Genomic DNA, 25,253 nt, shown 5'->3' with positions numbered 1-25,253 from the left:
AAGTCATCAATATCTTATGATGGCAAATCCCAATGATATCTTTCCTATTGGTTGTCGACTATCGATCAATTATTCCAATCAAAAGAGATTGATCGGAAAATAAATTGATCATTTATGCGTTAATTTGATTGTGCAATCAACCTTGGATCTACTCCATCTATAGAATATGAGGACCTCCCTAATCGATCCAATCAGACACTAGTTATTGGTAGATCTTAAGGAGATTGTACAATCAGATTGTAAGGTATGTGCTGGGTTTAAAACACTATTCAATGTATTGTTGTATTAGAAATAATCATTACTGTGGGGGGTGGATTGTATTGCAGAGTCATCTCAATGTCCGATCAGTTCACACACAGGAGGATTCTCTGCACTCAGCTCTTCCTCCACTCTGTACACAGCAGCAAGGAAAGGGTCAATAGACGAGGCTCCGCCCACTTCCCCGGGCCCAGCGAGTGTGAAAAGCAGGAAAGGATTTACATACTGCTCGCTGATTGGTCTGAGGGTGACAAACTGGATAGGCCAGTTTTGTGTCAATAAAGAAGCAGTCTGGGAGAGCTGTCAGCTGAGCACCAATCAGGAGGCGGCTGGCAGTGGTGGGCGGAGGTTAGGTGGCACTGTGAAGTTTGTGTGACTCGCTGCACATTACACATGGTCAGGATGAGGCCTGCACACAGGTCATGCTAGATGGAAGCTGCAGCTGATCTCATAAGGAGGTGGAACTTCAGGTAATCAGTCTACAGCTCTGCATTTAGAATAAAAGTCAGATTTTACTTGTCATGTGTCTGTGATAGACTTGTGACAGTTTGCTAAAGTGTAGGGGGTACATGGTAGCCAATCAGCTTCTAACTTCAGCTTGTGTAATTAATTGGCCCTCGTTCACACTGAACACGGCTTTAAAATCGCATGAATTCAGCTGAACTCACACAATTTCAAAGCCGCATTTCAGTCCGACTTGGGGGGCGACTTGAAGGACATCTGTGCGGGTTCTTGCACAGATGTCTATAGAAATCGCCCCCCGAAGTTGCTAAAAGTAGTACAGGAGCTACTTTTGGGAATCGGTGCAGCGCTGCAAAATCAGCATTGCACCAATTGTGACGCTCCTATTGCCGGCAATAGCCTCTGATTTGATATGCCATTTGACCGGTCAAATCCAGTGGCGGTGCATCCATTAAGAGCGCCGCCCTCTCTCTCCAGCCACCCCCTCTATGACTAATGGATAGATTCATGCATTGCATGAATCTATCCATGGCCGCCACCCAGGGCCGTCTTTAATATTGAATGAACTCTGGGCAAAACTTTTCTTGGGGGGCCCCCCCCCCCCATGCAGTTTTACTTTCCACCTGCTCTGAGACATAAAATAAATAGCAGCTAGACTCGAAATCAGTTTACTGAATCAGATCAGGCAGCTATTGCGATTGGTTGCCAGAGGTTACAGTGTATCATTACTGCTCACTGTCTGATTGCTAGAGGTTACACACATTATGGCTCACTGATTAGTTGCTAGAGGCTACAGCACATAATTTCTGCTTGTTTGGTTGCTAGAAATTACTGTGGATATGACCTCAGGGGGGCATGATATACATATCAATGCTGCCGGCCGCCACTATTTACATATGAATGCTGTCGCTATTTACATATGAATGCCGGTAATTTACATGTAAACACAGGGTCTGCAGGTGAGTCATCTGTACACAACAATAGTGCAGAGCTGGGCAGCTTTAGTAGCAGCACTTCACACTGAGATATTGGGACACAGCACAGGACTAAAACCTCAAGGGATGAGGGAATTTGAACCAGGATAGTTGGCAAGTATGAGGTAGCTGCTTTGGGCCCCACAACAATGACAGGGCCCAGGGCAGCTGCCCCTTTTGCCCTGCCTTAAAAACGGCCCTACCGCCACCCTCTATTCAAGCGCCTGGACCCTTTTCGGATGCCTGGAGAAAGAATTACGGGGGGGGGGGGTTTGAAGCACCTAATTATAGCCATAGGCTTCAAAAAAATTGGACTTGTGGCGCAAAGTATTACACTCGAAGTCCACCCAGGTATGTTAGAAAAGCGAATTAATATTCACTTTCCTAACAGTGAACTGCCTCTCCGCCAATCAGGGGCCTTGGTCTGCTACCCGTCACCTGAATGGCTGAAAGGACAAGCAGTGTGATTGGATGCCTTTTAAGGAAGAGGGGAGGGGAAGCATGAAGGATGCGGGAGCCGCTGTCTGACCTACTGCAAAGTCCCACCACTCACTGCCGTCACCCAAATGCCTGACCCGCCACTGAGACAGGGTAAGTACTGGGCAGACAGCGGGCAGGGGGGGGGGCACAGTGGTGGCATTTGATGGGAACACTGAGGCTGCAATTGATGTGGTTTTTTTTTTTTTTTTTCTTAAAGAATTTTTTAGTTTGTTTGCGAACCCCCCCCCCCCCCCAAAAAAAAAAAATTTTGAGCATCAGCCGCCACTGGTCAAATCATGCCAATATGAATGGGGGCTAAAACCTGGAAGCTGATTGGTTTTTATACAGAGCTGCACCAGATTTTGCAGTTTTAGTAAATCGGTCCCTCTGTGTTATAAACAATTGGCAACTCCAGGATAATTAGTACTGCTGATCTCCTGCATGCCTTCCAACAAGTTCTGCCTGTCATCTCTCAGGATAGTTTTTCTGATGGTGACAGTAGTGGAACGTGCCTGTGTGGTGTGCATCAGCATGGCTGCTTTTTACTTTAATTGGTCTAAGATCTTTTACCATAGTGACAATACAGAGCATAGCAGGTACTAGAGAGGAACTCGGGTGTGTTCACCTGAGCAATCCAGCTAGGAAGCTGCCAATCATAAGCGGTGGGGGCATTTATATGTAGGGAGCGCCTTCTCCATCTATGATTGGCAGTTAGGTGTGGCAGGGTAGCCCAGTGGGGTGGGGTCAGACTTTTGTCCAAACACACCTGAGCTCATCACTGCTGGTAAATAGGAATGAGCTCAGGCATGTGCAGATCCTATTCAGAACACACCTGAGCGATCCTGACGGGAAGCTGTCAGTCTACTGGGCCAATCACAGGTTACAGAGACATTCTCTGCCCTACAGCTGCACATATACAAAGGGCTTGTGTGTGTGTATATATATGTATATGTGTGTGGCTGTGGTGCAGGGAATGCCTGAGCTGCTTATGATTAGCCCAGTAGAGTGGCAGCTTCCTGGTGGGATCACTCAGGTGTGTTCTGAATAGGATCTGCACATGTCTGAGCTCATTCCTGTTATGGGGTGACAACACAACAGGAAGTGCCTGCATAGGGACCCTTCTAGTAGGATCACCAAGCAGTATTCCAATGAAAGTTGCATATTAAGAATATTGAAAATGAACTTTGACATTCCTTTAACCACTTGCTTACTGGGCACTTAAACCCCCTCCTATCCAGACCAATTTTCAGCTTTTAGCGCTGTCGCACTTTGACAATTGCGCGGTCATACAACACTGTACTCAAATGAAATTTTTATCATTTTTTCCCCACAAATAGAGCTTTCTTTTGGTGGTATTTGATCACCTCTGCGGTTTTTATTTTTTGTTAAAAAAATTGAAAAAGACCGAATTTAAAAAAAAAAAAAAAAAAAAAATTATATATTTTTTTATATTTTGTTATAAAATTTTGCAAACAGGTAATTTTGCTCCTTCATTGATGTACGCTGATGAGGTGGCAGTGATGGGCACTGATGGGTGGCAATAATGGGCACAGATTGCTTACACTGGCAGCACTGCTAGGTGGTACTGTTTGGCACCTCTGGTGGGCATTGATAGGTGGCACTTGTGGGCATTGATAGGTGGCAATGACAGATGGCACTTGCAGGCTCAGATGAGGCATATGTGCCTCCTTCCTCTTCGGGACCGATGTCCCTTTAACATAAGCCGGTGATTGGCTTATGTTAAGAAACTGATTACCGAGCTTTTGTTTACATCTTGTGATCAGCTGATCACATTTTAAGTGGCCGGGATCGGCCCCTTACTCGGATCTGTGATCATCCGAGTCTCAGTGACTCGGTGATCACAGCGCGCGCGCGCGGTGCATGTGTACAAGGGAGGACGTCTCATGACTGCCTCCCAGAAATTGAGGTCCACGCTGTGGCCATCATTTGGCTATGGCCCGGACCTCAAGTGGTTAATATGGTAAAGCTCATGTGAGATTTTTTATATATAGAACGGATGCTCCATGCAGGTCTATGAAGCGACGGATGTCAGCAGTGACGTGTCCGCTGACATCCGATCCGCTAAATCCAGATGGATGGAAACCCTATTTTTCAAACAGGCAGTCTGTTTTCATCCAATTCCCCCACAGAGGAGAGCGGAGCTCTGACAGGTCTGTCCCTGCAAGGTGACCAGAGGCGGACCTGTCATCTGTCTGCTCAGCGGGGATCCCTGCTAAACAAAGCAGAGTCCGTACACGAACACACCCGTGTGAAAGGGGCCTTAGAATGCAATAGCCTTGATTCAAACTTGCAATGCGGGAACCAGTGAGATTCCAGCGCCGGTTCCCGCATCACATTTGTCCCGCAGGCAGTTCACACTGCCCTCTGCGGGTGTCAATACAAAGTTAATGACACCCCCAGATCGGTTCGCAGATCGCAGTGTGAACTGTGGATTCGGATTACATGGGTGTGAACACCCATGCGATCCGTTTCCAGTGCAGGGGGAAAAAAAAGTCCCTCCAACCGAATGGCTGAATTCACATTGCGCAGACATCGCATGTGATCCGCACCAGCAATGCGGTGTAAATCCTGTGTGATGCCTGTGTTCACATATGTATGAACCCAGGCTCAAGGTAAAAACCTTTTTAGACTTTAGAACCACTTTAACTCGGTTTGCAGAAATTGACTCGTCGGTCAAACTCGCTCATTGAGGTCAATTTCAATACAAAAAAAAAAACGCACACATTCAGGAAGCAACAGGATTAACTCTTGGAAGCTGCTGATCCACCGACCTGTGAAAAGCGATCCACGGATCTTATTTCAAAGTGCAGTAGAGATGTGAAAGTGGAGTTTATAATTATTTTGTTCTTTGATTGTCCAGAAACGGGGTGGATTTGATTTAAATCACTAGTAAAAAGGCTTCATTTAAATGAACTCGATTTAAATCGTCATTTTTAAAGAGCAACTGTCATCTCTGTCCCTCAGCGGCTCCTCGTCTGACGCGTTGTTGACTCACCGACAGTCTCATTCACTTTAATGGGACGGCTGGTGATGTGATGGCAGCAGGTGAGTAGATGCCCGCTAACAGGCGTTGCCATGATGGATCTGAAATTACAGGTACTCTTTAAATGTAACTAAGGACTTATTCTTACTGGTGCTTAGAATCTTTAATATTTGCAAACAAAATGAAGGTTTCCTATTTAGCATAATAAACTGTCAGGTTAGTAAAACAGCGATATCAAGACCGATTCAATCATACGGTTTGTAGTGTACATAGATTTGAAAAACAATGTGATAAAGGAATATTCCTGAACTTTGTTTTATCTCATGGTTACTGTGAAATTGTGTGAATGCATCAATCCAGTGCATGTTATCTCAGCTTGGATTCATTAAATGAGTTTACCAAACATGTAAATATTGGAGAATATACAGCCTCATGCTACATAACTAAGCTCCATTTCATGCTGAATAAACTAAATTATTAATGTATCTTAAATAGAAAACTATTTTAGATAGATTTTTTACTCCAAAAGCATTATATTGAAAAAAAAATTGATAAAAATCCAAAAAAATCTATTTTAAATCAAAGAAATTTGATTTAAAGAAAAAAATCAGATTTTATTTATTTAAAAAAAAAAAAAATCATTTGATTTATATCAACCTCTCCAGAAATCACTTGTACATGCAATAAATCATCCTTTATTGATTATACATGTCAAGCCGTTGCTCTTTTAGTACCTAAACAAACAATTGAGTTTCTTATGATGTATATGGTACACTCATTTTATTTTATAGGAAAGCTCAACTCCAGCCAAAACTTGCTTTTCATATTTGAAATAAAGCAGACGAGGGTTAGAGGGCCTGTTGGGTTTTTACTGCTCTCTATGTCCATCTTATGGAAATTTGCCCTGACTTCATGTCCCCATTCTAAGACATAACAGTGATGGGATATCTCTGATGGAGAGCAGCAAAAGTGTAAAAAGCTGATAGTACACAGAAAGGTTAGCACCCCTGTCAGGTTTGTTTCGTTGACATCGGATTTCTTGTGTTGGTCGCCGAAGGACAGAAAATGAGGGGCGTTCACCCCAATCTAGTTGCACAGCAATCAGACAGAAGTTCTTATTCTACTCCGCCCCCGCCCCTGGTGCCGCCTATCAGGAGGGCTTCCTATATTGATGAAAGGGGGGAGAGCCGCCGCCGCCTATTTGATTACAGCGCCGGGAACATCACAGCTTTCATTTCAATAGCTGTGTGTTCCCCGCTGTGCGCCGTCACATACAGCCCCTCCCCCTTGTCCGGGCACTTTGATAGACAGATCACCTGTACAATCCTGGGATGGGTGATCTGTATATCAAAGTTCCCCAGACAAGGGGGAGGGGCTGTATGTGACAGCGCGCAGCGGGGAACACACAGCTATTGAAATGAAGGCTGTGATGTTCCCGGCGCTGTAATCAAACAGGCGGCGGCTCGCCTCTCGCTGCACTGGGGACACTGGCTGGCTGCATCTGATGGGCACTGGTGAGGCTGCATTGATCTCTTGTATCATGTCCTCAGTCTCTGACCATCTCCTGTATCGTGTCCCCAGTCTCTGACCATCTCCTGTATCGTGTCCCCAGTCTCTGACCATCTCCTGTATCGTGTCCCCAGTCTCTGACCATCTCCTGTATCGTGTCCCCAGTCTCTGACCATCTCCTGTATCGTGTCCCCAGTCTCTGACCATCTCCTGTATCGTGTCCCCAGTCTCTGACCATCTCCTGTATCGTGTCCCCAGTCTCTGACCATCTCCTGTATCGTGTCCCCAGTCTCTGACCATCTCCTGTATCGTGTCCCCAGTCTCTGACCATCTCCTGTATCGTGTCCCCAGTCTCTGACCATCTCCTGTATCGTGTCCCCAGTCTCTGACCATCTCCTGTATCGTGTCCCCAGTCTCTGACCATCTCCTGTATCGTGTCCCCAGTCTCTGACCATCTCCTGTATCGTGTCCCCAGTCTCTGACCATCTCCTGTATCGTGTCCCCAGTCTCTGACCATCTCCTGTATCGTGTCCCCAGTCTCTGACCATCTCCTGTATCGTGTCCCCAGTCTCTGACCATCTCCTGTATCGTGTCCCCAGTCTCTGACCATCTCCTGTATCGTGTCCCCAGTCTCTGACCATCTCCTGTATCGTGTCCCCAGTCTCTGACCATCTCCTGTATCGTGTCTCCAGTCTCTGACCATCTCCTGTATCGTGTCTCCAGTCTCTGACCATCTCCTGTATAAAAATATTTTTTCAAAACAGTCACTTTTGGTTTCGGTATCGGTTTTCGGGATCAAGGAAGATTTATTTTCGGTATCGGTTTCGGCACCAAAAAACCCATTTGGTGCATCCCTAGTTTTATATAGTATGTCTGTTATATACTCGTGGTATAAATTGCTATAGCTGCTGCTTTGGTCATCTCATAATTGTTATGTGATTTTCCTGCAGTGTGATTCTGTTTCCCGGCTGATAAATGGATGGCACAGATTTTTGGTGGCTTTACTGATGTCTGAAGTGATGGCGCTCGCCAGTGAGCAGAAAGTCCTCCTGGGATTTAAAGATGCGGCTTTAGAAGATAAATCTTCCTCCTGGGATGTCAGCAAGATAGGTGGGCTGCCGGTGAGTGATCCCTTCTATCTATTCTATCTTCTAATCTAAGAGATAATGAAAGGGCTGGTAAAATGCTAAGGGCTGGGTGTAGTTATAAAAAAAAAAAAAAAAAAAAAAAATCTGTGTGTGTGTAGCTGTTTGTTGCTGTTTGTCTATTGAAACTGCAAAAAAAATTTGTTTTATGCTTATGGAAAAAAAAAATGTTCTCAGGCTACATTCTCTGCAGTTAGAATGTGTAAATGTGGAAAACGTCTCTGCAGGTTATCATTGCATGTCTCTTCTGTGATCGTAGCCTGCTAGCTCAGTCTTATTATAGGAAGACTTCAGTTCATGTTCACACTGATCCGACACGAAAGTCATAAGACTTCCAATCCAATATTGCCCTGCGAATTCATGTCCAACTTCAATGAACAGGAGCCGATTTTGATCCGAATGTACCAGGCGCTTTGAGTCTGATATGAATCTTTAAGTGGAGGGTCACTCTGAAAAAAAAAAAAAAAAATCGCCAAAAATCCTAGAAAAAAAAATAAAAAAAAAAAAACATTTGAAAAAAAAAAAAAATATATATTTTTTTTAAACATACCTAAACCCTTGTTGCTAGGCAGTCTTCCTAATCTGCCTCTTCCTATTCCGTGGCGTATTCTTCTCCTCGGTGAGCGGCCCCGTTGTCTTCTGGGAACTGTGTGTGTGTTCCCAAAACACCACGGGGCCATTCACAGAGCGGAGCGCCGCGCCGCTCGCGCGTGCACAGTAGGAAACTGGCAGTGAAGCCGCAAGGCTCCACTGCCTGTTTTCCTTACCTAGGATGGCGGTTGAGGGACGGGTCGGCCTCTGGCGGCCGACATCGCGGGCACCCAGGACAGGTAAGTACTTTATTTAAAGTCAGCAGCTACAGTGTTTGTAGCTGCTGACTTCTAAATTTTTTTTTTTTTTTTTCAGGCCGGAATCCCGCTTTAAGGGGGAACCCAATGCCAAAATGGCATTTCCTTTCCTGGACCATACCAGGCGGACAAGGGCATCTTTCCAGCAACTGTGTGGGCAGGGGGCTTATCAAAATCGGAAGCCCCCTTTAACCCCCAGATCCTGGACCCCCCCCCCTATGTGAATAAGTATGGGGTATTCACCCCTTAAAAAAAAAAAAAAGCAGTTTAATGTAAATAAAAACAAGAGATGGTATTTGACAAGTCCTTTTATTAAAAGTGAAATATGTCCCCCATCATAGCTCCAACATGTGGTCTTTCTCTGATTCCACCACCGCTGTGTTATTCCTGCGGTCTTCTCTTCCGGTGCTGTGTTCTCTCTCCGGTCTTCTCTTTCGCTGCTGTCTTCTTGTGTGGGGTTCCCTCTCAAGTTCCTCGGAGCACGACATGCATGCCACAAATCGGATCAGTTGATGATCCCAACTTCCATTCAAAATAATGGGCTGAAATTGTGCCCAATTCAGACTAAAGTAGTACAGGAAGCATTTTCAAAGTCTGACCAACACAAGTCGGACCAGTTAAGACGGTTCTTGTAGAGAATCATTGATTTTGTCATGTCATGCGACTTGTGTTCTGTGTTGGAGCACCTGTTAGATCATTGTGAACCACCCCTTAAGGGCTTCATGCACACTAAATGGTTTTTAATTTTAATACAGGGCACTTTCACCCCCATCCTGCCCAGGCCAATTTTCAGCTTTCAGTGCTGTCATACTTTGAATGAAAATTGTGCAGTTATGCAACACTGTACCCATATGATGATTTCAGGGCACTGATTATCTGTACAGGTCTTAATTTGAGAAGAAATGTCACTTATTGGCTCGCCTCACCTTACACGCTGTCAGTGTGTGGAACGCCGATAACTGGCATTTTCTTGTTTACATGTGACCAGCTGTGATTGGACACAGCTGATCACATGGGTAAAGAGCTGCGTCATCGGGGATGCACCATGTCCCGGGGACACAGCACACCGCTGATCACTGCGCTGAGAGTGGAGCGACATCATGTGACATTGTCCCAGAACAAGAGCGCGCCCTGCCCGCCGTCATTTGTCTATATGGCAGGTGGTTAATGTGGCTGTTGGGGGTGTCTGGCAGGTTTTTCTCTCCTCTGTGTCCATGCACACATAGGCATTTAGAGGCAGAAAAGAAAACCCACTGGCAGCATATCCAGGAGCAGCAGTGTTTCAGCAGAAAAAAAGTGTCGGAGTGTTAATTCATTTCAGTGGCCAGAATAAATTACTGTATTCTGGCCAATGAAATGAATTTACCATCCAAGTGCTTGACTCGCCTAGACACATTTAAATGCGTCAAGCATTTTTTTTCTGCCAAAAACGCTGGTGCCAGGAATCTGGAAGAGATGGGCAGACCCTCTGTGTGCATGAGGCCTAACTTTGTAAAGCTGTCAGACTTTGTATACAGTTAGATGTAATGTATCTGTGTGCAGCATTTTCAGACCTTTTTCAGTCCAGTTTGAAAAAAACGTTTGTTTTAATTAAGGGGATTATAAAATGTATTTGATATGACAGTTACCACATATCCTTTTGATTCTTTGACAGGACCCACCGCCACATGTGACGCTCTCCTTTCCTGCTTGTCCTCTGTGCTCCGCTCCCCTGTGCCATGTTGTACAGGTATACTGCCCCCTGGAGGGCTCTCTCTTCCACCGTGTCATCCATGTATTTGCATGCAGAAGGAAGTCCTGCTGGGGGAAACCTGAAAGGTAATACCCTCCTGAAAACTAATTTCTGTAAGACCCCTTTCACGTTGGGGCTGCCCGTGCGTTGGCGCTAATGCGCTGCTCGTTTTATCGGCGCTTTAGTGCTGTTTAAATGGCGCTTTTTGGCCGCTAGTGGGGTGCTTTTAACCCCAAAAGAAGGGGTTGAAAACGCCTGTGTTGCGATGCTTCTGAATCGCTTTTCAGGCGATTGGGAAGTGCTGCCCATTCATTACAATGGGCAGGGGCGGTTTGGGAGCGCTGTATACAGTGTTCCAAAACCACCCCAAAGATGCTGCTTGTAGCACTTTTTCTAATGTCCTACAAACGCACCACCCCAGTGTGAAAGCACTCGAACTTTCACACTCGGGCGGCATGGGAGGAAGTTTTCAGGCGCTATTTCTAGCACTAAAACGCCTGAAAACTGCCTCAGTGTGAAAGGGGTCTTGGTGGCACAATGAAACCTTGAAAACAAGTCTTCCTCCCTGCTTTATTTTATTAGTGTTGCATTATTTTTATAGTATGTGTGTGCGTGTGTGTGTGTGTGTGTGTGTATGTGTGTGTGTGTGTGTGTATGTGTATATATATATATATATATATATATATATATATATATATATACTATAAAAATAATGCAACACTAATAAAATAAAGCAGGGAGGAGGACTTGTTTTCAAGGTTTCATTGTGCCACCAAGACCCCTCACCAATACTTTGCGGTGGGATTTATGCCAATATAAAATGAATGGGCTCAAATCACACTGCAAAGAATCTCATGCAATGTAAACAGGAATGCGGTACGATTTCTGTCCGAATTGCATGCGCACCGAATTTCCGGCACTGCTCCTGTGTGAACCCAAGCTTGACATAGTGATTTCAGCCTGGGTTCACACAGGAGCAGTGTGCTAAACTGCATGCGATTCAGACAGGGATCGCACCACATTCCTGTTCAAATCGAATGCGATTCTTTGCAGTGCGATGTGAGCCCATTCATCTTGTATGGATGCAAATCGCATCGCAAAGTATCTGTTTTGGGTATCGGTGCATCCCTGGTGTTTTCATGTCTCTGTCCAGAACTGTGTTTAAAAACATTCTTAGCTGTGTGGCCATTTATTTTTCTTGGCATTATTTTACCAGCTATGCATTTTAAAATCATATCCTGCTTCTTTCACACTTGGAGGGGGCTACTGTCCCCCTGAAATGTGAATCACAGTGGACAGTGTAAGGCATTTAGGAGGTGATGCATCTGCAGCGTTTTTCTGTTTTTGTTTTGTTTTTTTTGTTGTACTATAAACACTTGATGTTGTGGCATGGCCCCATTTACCTACATGGGAGAGTTTGACAGCTGGCACTGCCTGTCATACTTGGCATGTAGTCCTGATGTTGCTGCATTGTGTACCAATTTGTGTGGCGCCATGCCCGCGGTGGTGGTGGTGGTGGTGGTGGTGGGGTGGTTAAAAACCCAGATTAACCACCATTACTGCCCCCTAGCTGCAAGTGTGAAAGGAGCTTAAAACACTTGAACCTTCTTTACACATCAGTTTATATTATTCTGCAACACACTCGGATCTATGTTACAGAATATTACATTCTAAATGCAGCCAAAACCATAACCCAGTTTTAGGTGGATGCTGGTAGGTTACCCAGGGCTTAGAGATGCTCACCACTTAAGCCGGTTATACACTAGTAGAACATCATTCAATATTTGTTTTAAGAACGTTCGTTCGATTTTCTAATCGGGAGTGTGGTCAAAATCGGTGTTCATTTGTGACAACAGTGATCAGAAAATTCGAAGGAGTAGGATGAAAAATTTCTGACAGTGAATGTGGTTTTTGTTTAGGAAGTCCATTCATTCCAAAATGGAATGTTAAAAGCAAATCAAATTTTGAAGTATTTTCGAAGGACATTCTTCAAGTCATCGAATGTACTGAGAATTTTCTTACAAATGTTAGTAAGAACATTTGTTCGAAAATCTATGTGGTGTATGGCCTGCTTTATGCGGTAGCTACAAATATGTATTTTTAAGTTCTTTCTTCTTTTATAAATGAATGTGATCTACTTTGGTAAACCATGCAGCATCTCAAATTTAAAGGATAAGTTTATTCATCAGAGCATGTTACACATTAGACTCATTCGTTTGTAACGTGCTCCAGATTTTCTTTGAATTACTGAACCTTTTGTATTCAGAATTAAAGTGATTGTAAATGAAAAATGTTTGTTGTTTTTTTTTAAATAAACATGTTATACTTGCCTGTTCTGTGCTATGGTTTGGCACAGAGCAGCCCTGATCCTCCTCTTCTCGGCCCCTCCCCCTTAACGAGTGCCCCTATAGCAAGCCATTGGCTGTGGGGGCACTCGTGCATGCTCACTCTTGAGCCGTCTGTCTGCGTCCATAAGATACAGAGAGCGTGGTTCAGCCCCACTCCCCCCCACTGTCCCCTTACTGGCTGTGATTGACAGCAACAGGAGCTCATGGCTCCTGCCGCTACATCTTGGCCAATCGGGAGGGAGAGACCTGGAAGAGCCTTGGGTCTCGTGCACATCGCTGGATCACGATCGGGCTTGGGTAAGTATTAGGGGGGAGCTGCACACTGAAGGGTTTTTTTACATGCATGCAGGTAAAAAACCTTCAGCCTTTACAACCACTTTAAACAATATAATCCACATTGGCAGGTTTTTTATGCTTTTTTGCTCTAGGAAAGGAAAAGTTGATGCCCCCTTTTATCTGGATTCATGTTGCATCTCCTAAGACCTCTTTGTTGCTTTATGTTTAAAATACAAATCAAGCAATTTATATTAACTGTAATGCTCTTTATGATCTTGCTCCATCTTTCTTTTTTTTTCTCACTCTGACGCGCTTTCTTTCTCCTTTGCCATTATTGTTCTGTATTTCTTTTTCTTTTGCATGTAGTTGGGTGGCCTTCCGATCCCAAAGCCTTGAAGGACATAATCCACAAGTCACAGAGGTCTCATCACAGCAGGTATTGAAGAGCTTTGTTTTTTTGCTACAACTTTAAACTCTACGGCTCCTATAGTTACAACTAGATTTCTCTGTCCAGGAAAACAAGATGGTCACTACAGACTGGTGTGATGAGGCTGATAACTGGGGAATGGATGACAATGATGCTGAATCTCTGATAGCACCTGCAGTATCACATGGAGCAAGCGAACCCACAGAAGTCCCATCCACAGACTGGACATCTCAGCTCCAGAACCTCTCACTCTCTGATGCGTCTCAGACGGTACAGTCTAATGACATCTTTCGGTCTTATTATATGGCAGTGGCAGAAGAGGAAGAGTGTGAATGGGACGCAGATCTGCATCATGCCCGTCGGCTACTACAGGAGTATGAGAAAAGAGAGGCATCCTTCGTGGAGCAGTCGGAGAGGTGACACACATTTTTGTGCATTTAAAATCTCTAGCCAACTTTTTTTTTTTTCTTTAGTTTTGGATGGGGTAAAACTGTAAAACTGTTGACAGGTTATTTTTATGCTTCCTGTTTTGGCGATTTCCCTTCATTTCCTGTCCTGGAGACACAACAGAAAGTAAGTGGAAGTCCTATTTTAGGACTTTAGGTTGTCACCGGAAATGGTGTCACCCGTTCGATTTTTTTTTTTTTTTTTTTTCCCCCCTTTCCTGACTGTTCCAGCAAAAATTTTAAAATCTTTAATTTGCCATCAACTAGAGCTGCATGATTCTGGCCAAAATGAGAATCGCAATTTTTTTTTTTTTCTCGCGGCTTAAAATCTTTCACACTTTTAAAAAAAATTGGGCTAACTTTACTGGTTAGTTTTTTTTTTTTTTTTTTTTTTTCATTAAAGTGCAATTTTTTCCCAAAAGAATTGCATTTGAACACTGCTGCGCAAATACAGTGTGACATAAAATATTGCAACAACCACCATTTTATTCTCTATGGTCTCTACTTAAAAAAAAAAAAATATATAATATATATATATATATATATATAAAAATGTTTGGGGGTTCCAAGTAATTTTCTAGCAAAAAAAAAAAAAAAAAAAATGATTTTAACTTGAAACCAACAAATGTCAAAAAAAGGTTTAGTAGTTAAACTTCCTTCATTTTCACACCAAAAGTATATTCCTTTTTGATGTAAAGGACAAATTGTTACAATGTTTATACTTAAGTTCCACTGCTAAAGAATGTTGTGATTCTTGGCAGACTGCTCGCGTGTTTTTTTTTTTTTTTTTTTTTTTCTTTCCTTTCTTTTGTCGGCTTTAGCAGAGCAAAGAGAATTCTTTGCATAGAAAGAATCAGGAAATACTTTTTTCAAGATCGCAACGGGGAAAAAAAATTGCGATAATGATTCTTATGCCATGTACGCACGGCCGGACTTTTTGATCAAACTTGTCGGACAATCTGACCATGTGTGGGCTTCATCGGACCTGCAGCGGACCTTTTCTGATGAAAATGTGACAGACTTTAGATTTAGAACATGTTTCAAATCTTTCCGACGCACTCGAGTCCAGTCGAAAAATCCGCTCGTCTGTATGCTAGTCCGACGGACGAAAACCGACGCTAGGGCAGCTATTGGCTACTGGCTATGAACTTCCTTATTCTAGTCCGGTCGTACGTCATCATGGTTGAATCCGTCGGACTTTGGTGCGATTTGTGTGTAGACAAGTCCGATTCAACGGAAATCCGTCAAAGTCCGACGTGGTTCAGTCCGTCGAAAGTCCGGTCGTGTGTACACAGCATAAACAATTAATCATGTAGCTCTACCATCAACCTTTCTGCCGTTTCACACCAGGACAGATAGAAAGATTAAATCTTTCCAGTGGGAAACCAACATCTATGCCATCTTAACAGCGGTTTAGCTTTTTCCTGTCTATATAAAATCGAACAAAGAAAAAGTTTTTGCCTAAAGAGTAAAGAATTTCACATTTGATTCTTGCCAGGTCTTAAAGGAGAATTACAGCCAAAGCTCACTTGGCTGTACTTCTCCTATGGATCACAGGAGTGCACTTCGTTTTGCATTCCTGTTACCAGTTTTCAGCAGACAATGGGTTGGAATCCGCTCTCTGCCGACGTCAGTCGGTTAAGGGTCCGCTTCATCGTGACCATAGTCAGGATCCGCCCACATGCCTGGACCGATACCCGGCTCAGGCTCTCATTGAGAGCCTAAGCCGGCCTCTTCTGGCCCCTCCACAGCCCAGCGCTCCAGTGAGCAAGGAGGGGGCAGTGCAGAGAGCTCTCTGCTCACGGGGCTGTGAGAACCGAACAATCGGCAGAGTTCTATTGCTCGGTTCTCAGTTTTAGAGGCACAGGGGAACAGATGCAGCCTTGGACTGATGCTGCATCCACCTAGGTATGTATGATTCTAAAAAAAAAAAAAAAAAACCTTTTTTTTTTTTTAAGAGGATCATCACCCTGGAAATAAAAAATGAAGTCAGCAGCTACAAATACTCTAGCTGCTGACTTTTTAAATAAAAGGACCTGTCCAGGGATCCAGCACTGTCCTCACCTGGTCCGGTTCTTTGTCGGTTTTCGGGACCCTTGCCCACCATGTTTACTAAGGGAAGCTGACTATGACTCCTTTTTGGCTTCACAGCCAGCTTCCTGCGTGAGCTGCGCTGTCTAAATGATTCTGTGGCCTTCTGATGTGTTCAAGACAGCTGCGGGCAGGGGGGGGGGGTGGGGGGGCTGAACTTGGAGCGGGTACCTATCAAAACTGGGGACCCGCTCCCCCATAAAAAAAAAAAAAAATCATAATGTGGCAGAGGAGGACATAAAGCAGAACTTCCCCCATTAGGCTGGGTTCACACTAGCGTGAATTAGATGCTGGTTTCCCAGCATCTAATTCGCACAGCAGGACATTGTGACCGGCTCTTTATGAAGCCAATGCCACTTGCACAGGAGCCCTGTGCGTCTTTTGGACTATTTTCAGGTCCGAATTCAGCCAAAAAAAAAAATATAATTTTTATATCTATACTGTATGTAATTTCCAGTTATTTGATTTTTGAACTGCATAGGTTTACTTTTCCAACATCCCTTTTAGTTGGTTAATGTCACTAACTGTGCTATTTAAGCAGACAGGACAGCATAGGGTCCCAAATGTCCATACAGAAGGAAATGATTTTAAAGTGACTCTGAAAGCTAAAAATGCTGCAGAAATATAATGTATACTTGAAGCAGCATTTGGTGCCAAAGCTTGCCTACCCCTTTCTGCTTCTGTAGGCCAGTACAGCCTTCATTACATGATGGGAGTAACAGGAATGTGTGAAGAAATAGGAGGCAGCGGCAATTGTTGTAGGTTTGTTTGCCAGAGCGGCTCAGAATTTGGATGTAAGGACACGGGCTTGGAGAAAGCTGCAGGTATGTGCCGGCTATTTTTGCCTACGTAAATACTTGTAGCTGTTTTTTTTTCTTTTTTCTGCAGAGTCTCTTTAAAGCGGAACTAAATACCTAACTCTGGTTGCTGTCAGCATTATAGATAAATAGCATGGCATATAATTCAAAGTCTGTTTGTTATGCCAGCCATTTGTGTACTCTTGGCTCGGTGGGTGAGCCAGGGAAAGTTACTGCATATATTTCTTTGTATGCAGGTTTTATTTTTATTTTTTTTTTTTTTTTTTTTTGATGCAGTGTGAAACCAATGACCATATCGAAGTCCTGAAGGATATTTTTTTTTTTTTCTAGTGTCCCAGATGTCAGAACCTTTTTTTCACTTTTCTCTGGATCTACAGACCTCAGCTAGCCTCAGGAATTGTATAGCTCATATATAGTGGGTTGGAAGAGCAGACAATAATGTGACCTACTGATGCCCCCTTAATGCAGGGCTCAACAAATCCCAAGTGCCAGGTCGCCATGGCGACTAAAAAATGCAGCCTGGGCTGTTGTCAGCCTCATTGTCAGCCTCAGTGGCTAGAATGGGGGCGGGGGGGGCACAGCTGGGCACACCATTGCCAGGCAGCCGACAGGTGTAATGTGTGTTTCTAATGCCGAGGGTGGGGAAGGGCGGCGCTGTGAAGCCAGGTGTAAGGAGGAGAGGGACGGGTTAGGGCAGATGCGGGGCTGTAGGGTAGTAGTAGTAGGAGGGGTGGGTGTGGGAAGGAAGAAAGCTAACGGGAGGAGTGTAGCCCCTGACAGGAAGTGTCCCCTGTGCTGCTCTCTCCTCCCTCCCGCTGGCTGCAGTATATATATATATATATATATATATATATATATATATATATATATATATATATATATATATATATATATATATATATATATATATATATATATATATATATATATAATACTTCAGTTGCATGAATGCGCAATTGTCATTTAAAGTGTGACAGCTCTGAAAATTGACTTGGGCAGGGAGGGGATGAAAGTAGGCAAAAGGTTAAAAAAAAAAAAAAAAAAAAAAAAATGGCTCCTAACTTCTTCCTTCCTTACTTCCTTCTTCTTTTCAGCTGCCTGCTGGATTTAAAGCAAAATTGTCAAGCCCTGCCCTAATGCAACCTTTAATGGCCCCAAGCACCCTTTCGCCTATAAACTGCACTGGAGGGCAAATAGATATAAACAAGGCCAAGGAAAAATTCCAAACTTACTTACCGACCAGACCGCATGTGCTTCCACTGTGGAGTCACTCATAAGCTAGTGATAGGAACTACAGATACCAGGGTGCCTTGGCGAGGCTCTGTAGCTTATGCATGTATTTGAAAATGTGTGCAGACTAAACCTGTTTTTAACGCATACTGTTAGGTTGATTCGGTTGTCTGCAGGCTGGTCGGTAAGTAAGCTTGGAATTTTTCCTTGGATTTATCCTTGGCCTTGTTTTATATCTATTTGCCCTCAAATGCTGCTTACTGTAATGGCCAGTCATAGGTGGTGGTAGTGGACCCCTTTTTTGCAACAATGTTATATTGGTCAGGCAACACACTGACACCTTTGCAGCTATTGTGCTATGTGCTGGGTGCTCAGTGTGTCCCTGTACCTTTTTAAGAAAGGGGCGGGCTCCTTTCAGTCCATCTGCCCTCCACCTACTTGGCATAATGCATGTGCTTCCACTGTGGAATCACTCATAAGCTAGTGATAGGAACTACAGATACCAGGGTGCCTTGGCTAGGCTCTGTAGCTTACACATGTATTTGCAAATGTGTGCAGACTAAACCCCTGTTTTTAATGCAAACCGTTAGGTTGATTCGGTTGCCCGCGGGCTGGTCGGTAAGTAAGCTTGGAATTTTTCCTGGGCCTTGTTTACACCCTTTGGCCTATAAAGCCTATAGACTTCAAACAGCCCAGGGATCATTTCTGCAACTTGTCTAAACTGATTATGTTTGAACTGCATTTGTTTTCCATCACATTGAAAGATAAGTAAAAATATGATCCTGATTTGTATAATTTTGAAATTCTCAACTGTAAAGCAATGTATGGGTGACAAAGTGGAACTGAAGGCATTTTGCAAAAACTTGCAAGCAGGCAGACTGTTTATCACAGAAGAGAGATGCAATCTCTCTTCTGCAATAAAATACACCTACCTGCCTACTTAGTCTTCTGCAGCATGTAAACTGAGCTGTGCATGCACAGCGCAACTTATGTCACCTGCTCGGTCCCTGTGTGCCAGGATGACCGACTCTTCCTCATGTGCAGGAGTTAACATGATTCTCCCAAGCCAATAAAGAATCCTGAAGACCGGCACCCAAGGAGAAGATCCCGATGCCAGAAAGGGACCCATCACAGACTAAGGCTACGTTTCCACTAGTGCGACTTATCATGCGACTTGGGACTGCACAGTCGCATGACAGCCTGAGCTCTCCTTATCTACCACTAATGCCCCCAATACTACCCTCTGGAATATGTTCCACGCTGACTCTCTACCTCTGGACCCCCCCCCCCCCGTCGCCTAGTTTAAAAACCCCTTTAACTTTTCGGCCATCTTCACTCCAGGCTGATCTGCACCCTCCTCATTTAGGTGCAGTCCGTCCCTTCTATAGAACTGGTGACCGACTGTGAAGTCCGCCTAGTCCTCCAGGAACCCAAACCCTCCTTACTACACCAGCTCTTCAGCCACTTGTTTACTTCCCTAATCTCCCTCTGCCTTTCTGGTGTGGCTCGATGTACCAGCAGTATTCCTGAGAATACTACCTCCATCTGCCTCTGACTTTCATTGGTGCCAATGTGCACCATGGCAGCCGGATCTTCCCCAGCCCCTCCCAGTAATCTATCCTGATGTGCCGAACCCGAGTGCCCGGTAGACAACATACAGATCGGCGCTTCAGGTCTTTGTTACAGATTGCCCTCTCTGCCCTTCTAAGAATTGAATCCCCTACCACCAGAATCTGTCTTTTCTTTCCCTTCGCTTCCCCTCCACTCTCACTGGAGGAGTTCCTCCCCCGGCAGCTGGGAGAGTCCCTCAGCTCCAGCAGTGCTGGTCCCTGACCGGTTTCACCAATGTCACTCAACTTATTGGGATGCTCCAGCCCTGGATCGGCCTCCCTGGCACTTCCCCCTCTAACCTTCCTGACTGTCGCCCATCTACTATTTTCTAGTGCCTGCACCTCTTTGTCTCCACCCGCCTCTGTGCTGGCACCTGCCGGGTATGTTCCCGGCTCTCTTTTGGTATGGAGGGTCTTCTCAGTGCTGACAGTTGCTTTCCTAGATTCAGAACCTGGGCTTCCAGGGAAACAATATGCTTACATTTTGCACAGCAGTATTCACCCTCGATCAGATAATCAAGGAACGCATACATGCCACAAGATGTACACCGAGTCGCATCTCCACACCCGCCCGTCATCGTACCTACCAATTTAATGAGGATTGGGGATTATACCCTGTCCAAATTACCTAACAACTAGCTTCCTGACACTAATACTCAATAATACAATACACAGGTACTCGCAGACCCACATCACTACAGAAGGAATAGGAGGACCCTGCTCATGGAGTTTACAATCTCACAAAGTTATTATTTTGTTCAAATGTACAGTACATACATGTAACAGCATTATCATTGGATACACAAGCAGTCATTTTGATCATCATCCAATATACCTTTCTTATAAATGTCATGTTCTTGTTATTCTGCAGCTGTGACGTGAAAGGAGTGGGTGAGAAATATGAGAAGAGTGACCTGGAGAGTCGAGACCTCATGTTCTACAAGTTCCTAAAGAAGATCGCTCCTTGCCAACAACAAATTCTCAGGTTATTAACCTTTTGAAATGGCCAGAAATGCCGGGGCCACATACCCTTAGATGGGGGTAGTGTTTTTGCACATGAAGTTACAGTACTGACCTCTAATCTAGAGAACACAAGTAACTTTTAAAACTTTGCCTTTCAAATCAAACCAGGTATTGTGGATACAATACAAGGGGCACATTGAGGCCAATTTTAAAGCCCATCTCCAAGTGATTAGACCCTTGCAGTGCCCTCTCAAATTCAAGGGTAAAATGCTCCTTAATGTGGTTGTAAACCCGTACATACACCCAGTGAGTCCCCCCCCCCCCATTTCTTTATATACCCAGTGAAGTGACTGGCCTCAGGTGTATCGCCTATCTGCAGTCTTCTCTACATCCATTCAAAGTACGCAATTTATAAAGCTTGTCTGAGCTGTCAGAAAAGGGACAGAAAGCTGAAATTGCACTCTGCAGAGCTCAATGAGGAGAGCCCTGAGAGCTGATGGAAGGGAAGGGACACCCCCCCCCCCCCCCCCCCTTCACGCAGCACACAGGAACTGAGCTGAGGCTGTCAATCAGCTGGGAGCTCCCTCCTGTCACTTTTTTTTTTTTTTTTGGTGTCAGGAAAACATGTTAGTGATTCATGCCGATAGCGGAGGAATGAAGCTGCAGACAAAAATGACACTTAGCCCCAATTCACACCGAATCCAACTTTGAAGTCGTGTGACTTCACTTGAAATCGCACGATTTTAAAGCTGCATGTCAGTGTGACTTGGCTGAAATCTGTGAGACTTCATGCAGGCACTTCTTTGTTAAATTGGTGCTGTACCTCAAAGTCTGCTTCGTACCGATTTGAACAGTTCCATTACCGACAGTAGGGTGCGGTTTGTCATGCGATATGGACCTGTCAAACTGCATGAGAAGTCGCACCAGTGTGAACGGGGGCTTAGTGATCTTAATTGAGACAAGTACACACTATAGAGGGATATGTTTTGTTCATATTTCATGTCCAGAGTTTTACAACCACCTTAAGTCTAGGAAAGATGCAATGCTGCAAACTTAATGTGACACTAAACTCTGGTTTACAAAAAAATTCTATTCCAGTACATATCCTTAACTCAGAAAAGTACCTTCTATTGCTCCCAGCCTCCTCCAAATCTCCAAATTCTTTTGCTGCTGTGATCCAACTTCTTGTTAGATGGTGCATTCATTCTCCATGGTCTCACTGTATGTAGGAATGTAGCCACCCTATCTCTCACTTCTGAGCTGGACTAGGGATTCCACGCAGTGGTTCTCAACTCCAGTCCTTAGGACTGACAGGCCAGATTTTAAGTATTACCTTGGGGAGATGCAGACTAGAATCCTGCAATCACTGAGTAGCAAATGATATAACCTGTGATATATTTCAGTTATCTTGCAAACCTGGCCTGTTAGTGGTTCCCGAGGACAGGAGTTGAGAACCATTGGACAGGATTGTAGTGCACGTGATCGCAACTAATGTGCACTGCTCGTTCCAAACAAACAGAAGTGAGAGGGTAAAGGAGTGGTTTTGGCATCCACAGGGGACACAAGGAGGCAGAGAAGAAATTACATGAAGATAGATTACAGGGCCATTAAGACATGGATGTGTATAGATTATTTTTGGAGAATAAGAATATTGTTTAAATTACCCCCACTCCAGTGATCCCCACCTTTCCCTCCAGGCACACTGGTCTGTGAGCGGTCTTGGTATCATTAGGTATAGTGCAGGGCTATTAAACTGGGGAGGAGGCAGCAGTGCAAGTGCCGCCAGGAGCGCCTTAAAAAGGAGGCTTCACAGGACTAATCGCACCAATGGAGGGACCCTGCTGGAGTGAGGAATAAGGTAAGTATTACTCCTTATTACTGCACCCCTAGACTGAAAGAGCAGTTAACCCTTTAGGTGTAAAATAGTGATAAACCACGTACCCTACTATTTTATAAAACCATTATCAAAGTGCAAGAAAAATTGCAATATTATAAATAACCACTAGATGTCACTAGCGGATTACATGGGTTAAAGCGGAGTTCCATCCAAAAATGGAACTTTCGCTTTAAGGGAAGGTGACAACCCCCCCCCCCCCCCCCCCCCCCCCCCGGCATGTCATTTTTTTGGGGGGGGAGGAAGTGGAAACCCTCTTTTTAGAGGGTTCCAGCTCCCGCTTCCTCCCAGGGTTCCAGAAGTCGGTTCACCTCCCCCCTCTTTCTCGGCAATCATCTGGGACACGTCACAGGTCCAAGATGATTGCCCGGCCAGTCACAGCGCGCCGCGTGGCTCGCCCATGGGCAGTGCGTGCCGGGCTGTGGAACCACAGCCGGGCGCCCACAGTGACCATGCCGGCGCCGCACAGAGGAGGGGACCTCACAGCCTCACCGGACCTTCAGCCGACTTTTCCAGTTGCAAATCTGACGGACTTTAGATTTGGAACATGCTTCAAATCTTTACGTCGTAACTCCGCCGGACCCAGAAATCCGCTCGTCTGTATGCTAGTCTGACGGACAAAAACCCACACTAGGGCAGCTATTGGCTACTGGCCATCAACTTCCTTATTTTAGTCCGGTGTACGTCATCACGTACTAATCCGTCGGACTATTGTGTGACCGTGTGTAGGCAAGTCCAGTCATTTGAAAGTCTGTCGGACGGGCTGTCCGACTTTTGTAGCTGAAAAGTCCGCGTGTATGCGGCATAATCTTTTGTCAATCTGCTGTATAGGATTCCTGTAATGGGGGTCATATAAATTTTGGGAGTAGGCTGTGTGACAGGTGTTTGGTGGAGGAAGACCCTTAGTCATTTTACTGTTGAATCAATGGAATCTTATGCACCATTGGAAATAATTTGATGGAAACTTTTGAACACTAATTTTTGAAATTCACTGGAGTAATCAAGGGGTCTTTTTATGTAGATCTGTTTACATGCCCTTTAGAGTTGTTTATATGATTGCACTATATTTTCCCCTTGAATTATTGGTACTTAACCAATGTAATCTGCTAGTGACATCTAGTGGTCGTTTATGATATTGCAAATTTTCTTGCAATTTATGATTATGGTTTTATAAACTAGTAGGGTGCGCGGTTTATCACTATTTTTCACTTAACAAAGGTACTAGTGTCATAACGAGCAGCCCCTAAAAACATAATTTGGTGTTACAAACATTTGCGTGGGTAAGGGTTTAACATTAAGATATAATCGCCCATTTTTACTTTTACAACCCTTTTAAGTGTGCTGGGAGAAGGGGAGGTGGGATAGGGGGTGCTGCAAGGGTAGATTTATTTATTATTATTTTTTTTTTTATTTATTTATTTATTTTAATTTATGGAGTTGAGCTTTTATTGTGGTGTCAAACTAACCCTTGCTTTATTATATATTTTTTCCGTCATATGTTTGAATAAACAAAGCAATAAGAATTTAATTTATGCAAAACTAAAAACCATCACTAAAGCAAAACTTAATAGCTGGTTAGCAGCATATAAATGTGGCCTAGAGGCAGGCAAGAACTGAAGTTAGTACCTGAATAACCCCTCTCTCAAAAGTCTACTTACTTGTTTTTCCACATGCTGTCTTTTTCCAAATACTAGATGCCTTTTTGTTTTTTTGTTTTTTTCTCCCCCCATCTACAGATACTCTTGGAATGGCCAACCTTTATGTATAAGCCCCTTGGATGCCACACCCCAGCCTCAGCCATGTCCACGATGTGGGGGCAGAAGAATATTTGAGTTCCAGTTAATGCCAGCTCTTGTAACAATGCTACAGGGAGCTAAAACTGGTAAGCTAATCTAGTGACATTGGTCATCAACTGTGTTTTTTTTTTATTTGTCTGTACCTGAGTGTGATTTATCATAGGTGTTTTTTTTTATTTTAGATTTACTGTTGGAGTTTGGGACAGTTCTCATTTTCACCTGTGAGAGGAGCTGTTGGGAAGCAAGTGATAGGACACCAGTACACGAATTCTGCATCGTGCAGGAGGATCCAGACCAGAAATATTTTAACTAGTGTACAGGATAGAAAGAGAAAAAACCTGACAATACTAACAAAATTACCAACCTATTTATTTGGGAAGTGTACAAAAAAAACTCTACCTTCAAGTAATATATTTATTTTTCAAAGCAAAGTGCGGACTTGTGTACATTCTACATATGTCATCCTATGGAATTCTGTAGCAAAGTATAAATTGTCTTTTTATTATTATATTATATTATTACTATTATTACACCCAAACAAGGCTACAGTGGAATTTCATCTGAAAAAATGTTGTTTACAAGTATACAGAAGTGCCAGAACCACCACTTTGAGCAATTTGAATTGTCTTTCCATAAGCACTTCAACACTCAGATTGCCATGATATTCTATTGTCTCTGCTTACAGCTAAGGCCTCATGCACACTGCTTCTGTTTTAAACTCACATTTTTGAGTTTAGTTTTTTTTTTTTTTTTTCTGCCCTTGAACTTCCCTAATGTTGTTCTGTGTCCATGCGCACACATGGAAGTTTCTAGTAGTTTAGTAGCAGGGGTGTTTTGAAGATGTTGTTGGTTGTTTATTTTTATTTTTTATTTTTTTTTGAACACCCTAAAATCACGTTTAGGAGTGAAATTTTGACCATAAAAACCACTAGGCGCCTTTAG

At 43.9% G+C, this 25,253-nt stretch overlaps 1 protein-coding gene across 3 annotated transcripts; it reads left to right on the top strand.

Moving 5' to 3' along the window:
* The first annotated feature begins 580 nt into the window (after window positions 1-580).
* On the top strand, window positions 581-24,742 carry PDCD2L (programmed cell death 2 like). Of its 3 annotated transcripts, none has more exons than XM_073605476.1 (9): window positions 581-728; window positions 5,160-5,240; window positions 7,638-7,808; window positions 10,335-10,498; window positions 13,403-13,472; window positions 13,551-13,879; window positions 20,530-20,643; window positions 24,252-24,397; window positions 24,494-24,742. In XM_073605476.1, exons 3-9 carry the CDS (start codon window positions 7,695-7,697, stop codon window positions 24,622-24,624), a joined length of 1,068 nt encoding a protein of 355 aa, XP_073461577.1. In that variant the 5' UTR covers window positions 581-728; window positions 5,160-5,240; window positions 7,638-7,694; the 3' UTR covers window positions 24,625-24,742. The 3 variants fall into 3 exon arrangements, with proteins under 3 accessions (XP_073461577.1, XP_073461576.1, XP_073461578.1); XM_073605475.1 differs by having other exon boundaries at window positions 5,160-5,291; XM_073605477.1 differs by lacking the exon at window positions 5,160-5,240.
* Window positions 24,743-25,253: the final 511 nt, after the last annotated feature.

The sequence above is a fragment of the Aquarana catesbeiana genome, linkage group LG11, assembly GCF_042186555.1.
Source record: "Aquarana catesbeiana isolate 2022-GZ linkage group LG11, ASM4218655v1, whole genome shotgun sequence".
NCBI classification, from domain to species: Eukaryota; Metazoa; Chordata; class Amphibia; order Anura; family Ranidae; genus Aquarana; species Aquarana catesbeiana.
The sequence above is the reverse complement of the archived record's forward strand: the minus strand, read 5'-3'. Positions and strand labels throughout refer to the sequence as shown.

What these genes read in the sequence shown, in the direction of transcription:
- PDCD2L (XM_073605475.1), top strand. Translation starts at nt 5,271, where the DNA reads ATGATGGATCTGAAATTACAG. An exon ending in TTCGTGGAGCAGTCGGAGAG is followed by an intron (nt 13,880 to 20,529) that starts GTGACACACATT and finishes GTTATTCTGCAG; the next exon opens with CTGTGACGTGAAAGGAGTGG. An exon ending in GCTACAGGGAGCTAAAACTG is followed by an intron (nt 24,398 to 24,493) that starts GTAAGCTAATCT and finishes TTTTTATTTTAG; the next exon opens with ATTTACTGTTGGAGTTTGGG.